This window comes from Cherax quadricarinatus, chromosome 3, assembly GCF_038502225.1.
Source record: "Cherax quadricarinatus isolate ZL_2023a chromosome 3, ASM3850222v1, whole genome shotgun sequence".
Classification (NCBI taxonomy): Eukaryota; Metazoa; Arthropoda; class Malacostraca; order Decapoda; family Parastacidae; genus Cherax; species Cherax quadricarinatus.
This window is the reverse complement of record NC_091294.1, coordinates 71,148,499-71,158,498: the sequence shown is the minus strand read 5'-3', so window position 1 is coordinate 71,158,498 and position 10,000 is coordinate 71,148,499. Positions and strand designations below refer to the sequence as shown.

The 10,000-nt window shown below is 38.5% G+C and overlaps 1 protein-coding gene and 1 long non-coding RNA gene across 6 annotated transcripts in view; one reads left to right on the top strand and one right to left on the bottom strand.

Moving 5' to 3' along the window:
• LOC128705417 (female sterile (1) homeotic) overlaps window positions 1-10,000 on the bottom strand; it is a 684,385-nt gene that overhangs the window by 34,167 nt on the left and 640,218 nt on the right. For all 5 annotated transcript variants that reach the window (XM_070092310.1, XM_070092319.1, XM_070092329.1 and 2 more), the window contains one exon: window positions 2,344-3,941. In XM_070092310.1, the coding sequence (XP_069948411.1) occupies window positions 2,344-3,941 (1,598 nt within the window). The remainder of the gene's footprint in view (window positions 1-2,343; window positions 3,942-10,000) is intronic.
• LOC138853766 (uncharacterized) overlaps window positions 1-10,000 on the top strand; it is a 180,308-nt gene that overhangs the window by 83,183 nt on the left and 87,125 nt on the right. The gene's annotated exons all lie outside the window — the stretch shown is intronic.

The following is a 10,000-nucleotide window of genomic DNA, read 5'->3' as shown; positions in this document are numbered from 1 at the left end:
CCTCTATAAATTTTACAATCTCTTTTGTCGCGCTTCCCTTTATATAAAGGAACTATACACGTTCTCCGCCAATCCCTAGGTACCTTCCCCTCTTTCATACATTAAACAAAAATACCAACCACTCCAACACTATGTCCCCCCTCTGCTTTTAACATTTCTGTCATGATCCCGTCAGTTCCAGCTGCTTTACCCCCTTTCATTCTACGTAATGCCTCACGCACCTCCCCCACACTCACATCCTGCTCTTCTTCACTCCTAAAAGATGGTATACCTCCCTGGCCAGTGCATGAAATTACCGCCTCTCTTTCTTTGTCGACATTTAAAAGTTCCTCAAAATATTCTCGCCATCTACCCAATACCTCCATCACCCCATCTACTAACTCCCCTACTCTGTTTTTAACTGACAAAACCATTCGTTCCCTAGGCTTTCTTAACTTGTTAAACTCACTCCAAAATTTTTTCTTATTTTCATTAAAATTTCTTGACAGTGCCTCTCCCACTCTATCATCTGCTCTCCTTTTGCACTCCCTCACCACTCTCTTCACCTTTCTTTTACTCACCACTCTCTTCACCTTTCGTTTACTCTCCACATACTCTACTCTTATAACACTTTTGTTTAGTAAGTATCTTTTTCTCTTTTATCACACCCTTTACTTCATCATTCCACCAATCACTCCTCTTTCCTCCTGCCCCCACCCTCCTATAACCACAAACTTCTGCCCCACATTCTAATATTGCATTTTTAGAACTATTCCAACCCTCTTCAAACCCCCCCCCCCTACTCATAGTTGCACCAGCCCACCTTTCTGCCAACAGTTGCTTATATTTCACCCGAACTTCCTCCTCCCTTAGTTTATACACTTTCACCTCCCTCTTACTTGTTGTTGCTATTTTCCTCTTATCCCATCTACCTCTTACTCTAACTGTAGTTACAACTAGATAATGATCCAATATATCAGTTGCCCCTCTATAAACATGTACATCCTGATGCCTACCCATCAACCTTTTATCCACCAATACATAATCTAACAAACTACTTTCATTACATGCTATATCATACCTTGTATATTTATTTATCATCTTTTTTGTAAAATATGTATTAGTTACTACCAAACCTCTTTCTACACATAGCTCAATTAAAGGCTCCCCATTTTCATTTACCCCTGGCACCCCAAATTTACCTACTACTCCCTCCACAACATTTTTACCCACTTTAGCATTAAAATCCCCAACCACAAGTACTCTCACACTTGGTTCAAAACTCCCTAGGCATTCACTCAACATTTCCCAAAATCTCTCTCTCCTCTATACTTCTCTCTTCCCCAGGTGCATATACACTTACTATAACCCACTTCTCACATCCAACCTTTATTTTACTCCACGTAATCCTTGGTTTTATATATAAATGTCACATAAATGTTTCATAAAAATATATTAGTCTCTATGTCTGGTCACAAAGAGTGACAGAGGTATGAGGGTCTTCAACCCCACTATAAGTCTCTGTCACTATAGATCAATAGGTCCAACAGGTATATTGAGAATTGGTCCTCTATGTTCACATGTTTAAACAATGGACTAAGTGGAAGTTGGGCAGAACACCTTCAGAATATAGCCCTCTAAGACAAAACCCATCCTTCATTTTATTAACCAAATAAACACTACCTGAGACATCTCTAGAACATGTGATGTGGTCAGTCAACTGGTGTCATGGCTGAGCCTCAGTGAAGATGCATACTCTACCTCTGCCACAATTTCCTTGATATGATCAATCACCAACATGTTCAACAATTGTAGAAATACAGTCCAAGGATACATCACTGGTAATCTACAAACTGTGTCTGATGCACACCATACATTTGGCTGTCTGTCACATGTCATAAATCATTTTTCCTTCAAATTTGCCATGCACTGCCATTTTGGTTGGCTACCCTCTCCTCACACCTGAGAAGAAATCTATGAGCAGGAAGGTGTACACAGTAACTTATGGGTAACTTCCTCAACAATACACACGAACCACCACCAGGATCTGTCCTGCTACCACAAGGCATTTTTTCCAGCAAGATGATGTCTTATCTGTCCTAAATTTATTACAATTTCATGTTGTGTTGTATTGCTGGGACCCAATGATGACTGCAGTACCACCTAAACTTCTCCATTAACACTAAACAGATAAAACTCATCTCGACAAACTATCTCAATTTCATTTATCACTCACCTTCACAACTCTCTCTTCCTTGATAACCAACACATTCAAAATCAGTTTTGCTGCATCATGAAAATAATAAACTATAAATCTCATATACAAATTCAGAAGATATTGACAAGAATGAAATGAATACTTACCCTAGCTTCCTTCTCTTTTGCAACTCTCTTGAACTGAGCAAATGAATCACTTGCAGAAGTCTTGAGGGAGGTCGAAGCAGTAGGAGATGGGACGGCACTTTGGGCTAGTGAAGACCACGAGCTTAGGTTCTTAGGTGTTGGCTTAGGTTTGTTAAATGAGGCTCCACCTGATGACTTGGGAGTTTCAGGTGCTGAAGAATGCATTTTCTTGTCCTGTGCTGCTAAATAAGTAGCAAGTGCTGATGCCTCTGCATGTTCTCTCTGTAGTGCTGCTTGGGCATCAGCCTGAAGCTCCTCTTCTGTTTGTTTATGCATCATAGATGGGTCACCTTGTGCTTGTGACACTGAAGGGAAATAACCTAAACTAGTGTCAAGACCGGCTGCTTTTAAATCTGCTAAACTGGTTTCTGGCAGGTGTGAAGGGATATCCTGCTGAGAATCATGACCGCTTGCCATCATTTGATTATGTGATGGTACTGCATTAGAGGATATGCTCACAGACATAGCAGCATTACTTGAAGACACCGCCTCAAGACCAGGTAACATTCCAACTGACACCGCACTACTCAAACCCTCTAAGCCTGTTGGTCCTAAGTTCGATAAGCCACTTAAACCAGCAATTGCACCAATCCCTGCTAGGCTGTGAACCAATGACTGTGCCATACCTAATGGCATATCACCAGAAAAGCCATTTGACACAGAGGCATGAGGAAGTCCAGTCACAGCATGACCCATTGATGTCCCTGAGTGTGCATGTTGCTGCTGATGTTGATGTTGTTGAGAATGATGATGCTGTTGAAGATGATGATGATGTTGAAGCTGTTCTAAATGCTCTTGTAACTGAAGATGGTGCAGATGCTCTTCTGGAGTCTGTGGTATAGAGTGGGAAGGATGCTGTGGCTGATCTTGGTGGTGGTGATGATGCTGGTGATGCTGATGATGTTGGTGATGTTGGTGCTGTGCTTGTTGCAGCTGTTGTGACTGCTGCTGCTGTTGTAGGTGGTGTTGTTGTTGTTGTTGTTGCTGTTGTTGTTGTTGCTGCTGCTGCTGCTGCTGCTGCTGCTGCTGCTGAAGTTGCTGTTGGTGCTCATCTTGCTGCTGTTGTTGTAATTTTTGCTGCTGCTGCTTTTGATGTTTTTGTTGCTCTAATTGTTTTTGATGGTCTAGCTGCTGCTGGTGTTCTAGTTGCTGCTTTTGTTGAAGCTGTTGTTGCTGTTTTTCTTTTTCTTGCTCTTGCTCCTGTTGTTGTTGCTGTTGTTGTTGCTGTTGTTGTTGTTGCTGTTGTTGTTGTTGCTGTTGTTGTTGTTGTTGTTGCTGTTGTTGTTGTTGTTGTTGTTGTTGTTGTTGTTGTTGTTGTTGCTGCTGCTGCTGTAATTCTTGCTCCTTTTGTTGTTCATGCTGCTTCTGTTGTTCTTGTTGCTTCTGTTCTTGCTGTTTCTGTTGTTCAAGTTTCTGTTCTTGTTGTTTCTGCTGGTCCTGCTGCTGCATCTGAATCTGTTTACTAGGCAACTGGGACTGAGGTTTGGCAACACTGCTTCCTGTTAAAATATTTTTCAGCTCTGATTTTGGCAAATCCTCAGTTTTAATATCTTCTGACACTGAAACAATACAAGGGAACCAGTCGGTCATATCATCAACAAGTAACTGGTCAATACTATAAGAAACGCATTAGCCTAGTCTTCTCAAACCCTCTTTCTACTCCTACACTTGTGTCTTTCATCAATACTTTCAGGTGAAAGTACTGGAAGAGTCAGCGTTGTCCAACTTGGAGCCAAGAAGCTAGTGTCATATAAGTAAAGCAGGAATTTTTGGAAAACAGTTCTCAAGTGAAGACCTCTGAGTGTATTAATGTCATAGTGACTTGAAACTAACCAAATACTTAATTGTCTTTTTTCTCGTTGACAAAACGCAGTAAAATTTAAGAACTAAACATAAAACTGAAATAGTGAAATTCCAAGCACTTTTGCAGTTTCTCACATGTGAGAATTTATCAATGCACTTGGATTTCACTTTTTTAATTGTAGTTATTTTGCATACTGTGATTTCACCTATTTACTGTGACCTTATTGCATAAAACTAAAACTTAAGACTGTATGCCAAGAACCATATATGTGAAAACTATTAACCACCATAAAGATTTTGATTGCAATGCATGTGTAACAGGTAGAAGAGCTGTGTCAGTACAGTGGACCCTCCCTTTTTGTTAGGCTCTGTTTTTGTGAATTTCAGTTATTGCCAACTTTTTTCATAAAAATATTGGCTCAGTTTTCATTACTTTCCTCCATTCTTGTCGGTGGTACGGTACATGTCTGAGTGCTGTGCGCACACAAAGCCTCCCACACACGCATTCTGAGGCAGTGTCGCTTTGTTTCTCAGTGAGTAAACATTATCCTGTAAGGTCATAGGAGAATTTTGTAATAATTGTTTTATGAACTTGTTTATTCTGTGTTGACTGCTAAATACGCCACCATGGGCCCAAAGAAAGCTGCTAGTGCAAGCCCTTTGTTAAAGAAGGTGAGAAACACAATAGAATTAAAGAAAGAAATTGGAAAATATGAAAGTGGCTAACATGTGGCTGACATCGCGAGGACGTATGCCAAGCCTGCATCAACCATCAGTTCCATCGTGGCGAAGAAAAAAGAAATCAAGGAAGGTGATGTTGTGAAAGGGGTAAAAATGATAACAAAACAGAGGTCACAAACACTCGAAGATGTCGAGAAATTGTTGTTGGTGTGGATTGACGAGAAACAATTAGTGGGAGATAGTCTTGTGCAGTCGATAATTTGTAAAAAGGAAAGGCAGTTGCATGCCAATCTCGTAAAGAAAATGCCTGGAATGAGTGCTGATGTTAGTGAACTGAAGGCCAGCAAAGGCTGGTTCGAAAAATTTAAGAAGCGTAGTGGCATACATGGTGTTGTAAGACATGGTGAGGCAGCAAGCTCAGATAAATATGCAGCTGAAAAATTTGTGCATGAATTCAAGGAGTACATAGAGGTTGAAGGATTACTCCTCCAACAAGTGTTCAGTTGTGATGAAACAGGCCTCTTTTGGAAGAAAATGCAAAAGAGGACTCACATAATGCAGGAGGAAAAGGCACTGCCAGGACACAAGCCTATGAAAGACAGGCTAATTCTCTTGTTCTGTGGTAATGCTAGTGGGGATTTAAAAGTGAAGCCTTTTCTGGTGTAGCACTCTGAAAATCCCAGTGTGTTAAAAAAGAACAGTGTTGCCAAGAGTAAATTGTGTGTGATGTGGAAGGCTAACAATAAGGCATGGGTCACGAGGGAAATTTTCCTTGATTGGTTCAATGAAGTATTTGGCCTGAGTGTGAAGAAATACCTCCTGGAAAAAAAAATTGCCACTCCAGTGCCTCCAGATAATGGACAATGCTCCTGCTCATCCCCTAGACTTGTATGACCAATTGTGTGAGAAGTTTAGTTTCATCACAGTGAAGTTCTTGCCCCTTATTACCACTCCTCTCATCCAGCCCATAGACCAGCAGATCATTTCAAACTTAACCCTTTCAGGGTCCGTCCCGTAGATCTACGGCTTTATGTTCAGGGTCCAAACCGTAGATCTACGTCATGAGCTCAGCTCACTCTGATAAACTGTGAGTGGCACACTTGGGCCTAGATATGAGAGAATACAACTATGTGGTATGTGTGCACCACATAAAACAAATCCTGCAGCACACTGTGTATAATGAGAGAAAAAACTGAAACCAAGATTTTTGATTAAAACAGCAACTTTGCAGTGTTTTTTCGTATGTTTTTTATAGTTGTATTTGAAATTTCTTGGTCTCATTTGATAGAATAGAAGACATATTACAGAAATAGAGATGATTTTGATTGGTTTTAGCACTAGAAATGGCTTGAAACTGAGCTCAAAGTAGTGGAAATGTTAAATTTTTGCCGATGTTCAAGAGTAAACAAACGACCTCACACGTCTAATACACGCCAGCTGGTGGGTCTAATATACATTCACAAATGTGGTGATGATATTTATACAATTATTACAATATTGCATAACAGTAAATCTTCTATTTTTTGGTGTGAATAAAAATTCATTATGTGAATAAAAAATCAAAATGGGATTTATTTGTAAAGCCTCAAAATGTAACTAATGAACAGAGGAAATGTTAGTTTAGTGCCAGGAATGCCTACATTGTTTATTCTGGATGCTATTTTGAAATTGGAATTTTTTGAACTTTGTGTTAAATTGGCCAAATTACCAATTTCCGATCACTTTATTTTGTAGTTGAAACAGTTGACTTGGCGATTTCTTATGCTCAATCGATAGAACAGAGGTAATACTAGTGAAATAGCTAAGAATTTGGTCGACTGGAATGATGTAATTTACCTAAAATGGGAGTCAAAGTCGGCAAAATCGCCGATTTGTAAATATCGCTGACACATCAAAATTTGCGAGAGCATAATTTCGTCAATTTTCCATCAAATTTCGTACTTTTTGTTTTATTACCTTCACAAAAAGATTCACTACCATTTCATAAGAAAAAATAAAAAAATTTTTTGGGGAAAATTCTTGGACACTGGGGCACCACTTCAGATTTTGTCCTTGGACCCTGAAGGGGTTAAAAAAAAAACTACAACAAAACAATGTTTCAAAGGTGCTTCGATGTGACCTCGGACACTGAATTGACCCTAAGAGAGTTCTGGAAGGATCACTTCAATATCCTCAATTGCATAACCTTTATAGATAAGGCTTGGGAGGGAGGGACTTGCAGGACAATGAACTCTGCTTGGAGGAACTTGTGGCCACAATGTGTCCTCGACAATGATTTTGAAGGGTTTGGGGCTAACTCTGTCAACCCTACACCTGTTGTGGAATCTATTGTGGCATTGGGGAATTCCATGGAGTTCAGTGTGAGTGGCCAGGATGTGGAAGAGTTGATGGAGGACCACAGTGAAGAGCTAACCACTAAAGAGCTGCAAGACCTTCATCTGCAACAGCAACAGAACACAGCTGAGGAAATTGCTTCAGAGGAGGAGGAAGAAAGATGGAAGAAGGTGCCTTCTTCAGAGATTAAGGAGATTTGTCCAATGTGAAGTATGGTGCAAAGCTGTTTCAAGCAGTGTCGACAACATGTACAACGACAATGCCATGTCCCATTTTAGGCAAATCCTAAAGAGAGAGAAACAGAGCTCTCTGGAACAATATTTTGTGGGACAGGGGTCCAGTGACTCTCAAGCTGGTCCTAGTGCCATTAAAAAATAAAGAAGGGAAGTAGCCCCAGATAAGGACTTGGTACCTTAAGTCTTTATGGAAGGGGATTCCCCTTCCAAACAATAGGTCCTCCCTCTCCCCCTCCTCCCTGTCTTCCATACACCAACAAGAGTCGTCAATAAAGGTAAGTGTCATGTTAAATGTTCATTTATACATGTTATTAGTGCTTTATAATATATTTGTCATTCTTTTCTGCATGTAAATCTACATTTAACCCTCTGACTGTCGAGACCTGTGCCCACAGACTTGCTCTGTGTCGAAGATTTAAAAAAAAAAATGATTTTTTTTCTTATGAAATGACAGAGAATCTTTTCCCGATGGTAATGACACCAAAAGTACAAAATTTGATCAAAAACTCACGGAATTACGCTCTTGTGAAGGTAGCGATCTAGGCGATATTTACGCATCAGCGATTTTGCCCACTTTGAGACCTATTTTCTGCCAACTCTACTATTCCAGTCAACCAAACTTAGAGCTATTTCTTTAGAACTCCCTTTGTTCTAGCTATTGAGTACAAGAAACCACCCATTTACCAATTTCAACTACCCTATTTTTATAAAGTGGTCAGAAATTGGCAATTTGGCCAATTTCACGCAAATTAAAAAAGATGCCAATTTCAAAATTGGGTCCAGAATGAACAATGCAGACATTTCTGGCTTTAAAGTAACATTTTCTCTGTTCATCAGTCACATCTCCAGCCCCTCTTATATTACTCTTGCTTTTTATTCTGAATTTTTATGTTATGCAGACTACTGCATTATTGTAATAATTGTATAAATAATGTCAACCCATTTGTGACTGCGTATTAGAATGGCTAGTTGGACACTTATTGGACAATGACATCATTTGATTACTCTCGAACATCGGCAAAAACTGAACATTTCTGATACTTTGAGCTCAATTTCAAGTTCCTTTTCATTGTGAAATAAATCAAAATTATCTCTGTTTCTGTAATGTCTTCCATTCTATCAAATGAGACCAAGAAAATGAGAATACAACCATAAATACTATATGAAAATACATCTCAAAGTCGACATTTTAATCTAAAAACACAGTCGGAGTCTTTTTTTCTCATTATGCACTGCGTGTTGCAGGATTATTTTATACTAAGTACACTGACCACACAGATCCATTTTCTCACATGTGGGCCTACCAGCTTTCTCCCGCTTGATCTGAAGCCGCTAGAATTTTGGAGTATAAATACGTCAAAAAACACTGGCTCATAAGACATATATATATATATATATATATATATATATATATATATATATATATATATATATATATATATATATATATATATATATATATATATATATATATATATATATATATATATATATATATATATATATATATATATATATATATATATATATATATACATACATACATACACGTACAGTGGTCCCTCGCTTTTCGTAGTTCTCGGCAATCGTAAATTTCGCCAATCATAGGGGTATTTTCGTATAAACATGGACTCGCTTTTCATAGGTTGACTCGCGAATAGTAGTTCGTCCAGGATGCTTACGCACAGTGTGAGCCGGGGACGCCTCCCTACCCAGCCAGTCTGGCATTGTTTACCAGTGAGTGAAGGTCCCCTCAAGTGCTCCTACGAAATATTTCATAATATTCCACTCATTTTAGTGCTTGCAAGTACTAAATAAGCTACCATGGCTCCAAAGAAAGCTCCTAGTGCCAACCTGTGGTAAAGAAAATGAAAAATATGTACAGTGACAAAGTCTTGTACCATTTTAGGGAAGTGTTAGAGATGCCAGAAACAGAGCTCTCTCCACAGTTACTTTGCGAGACAGGACTAGAGTGACTCTCAAGGTGGTCCTAGTGAGCATTAAGAAACAGAGAAGAGAAGCAACCCCAGAGAAGCAACTGGTACCTGAGGTGTTGCTGGAAGGGGATTCCCCTTCCAAACTGTAAACAATCCAATCTCTCTCCTCCAGTCTTCCATACACTAAGAAGAATCTCCAATAAAAGTAAGTGTTATGCTGTTAATGTTTCATTCATCATTTCCCATTGTATTGTTTATGTACTACATGTATATTTCATGTAAAATTTTTTTTTGTTTTAATACTTCTGAGTGTCAGAAACGGATTAATTGTATTTACATTATTTCTTATGGGGAAAATTGATTCGCAAATCGTAAATTTCGTTTATAGTAGCTCCTCCAGGAACGGATTAATTACGAAAAACGAGGGACCACTGTGTGTGTGTGTGTGTGTGTATGTATATATATATATATATATATATATATATATATATATATATATATATATATATATATATATATATATATATATATATATATATATACATATAAATATATATATATATATATACATATATATATATATATATATATATACATATATATATATATATATATATATATACATAT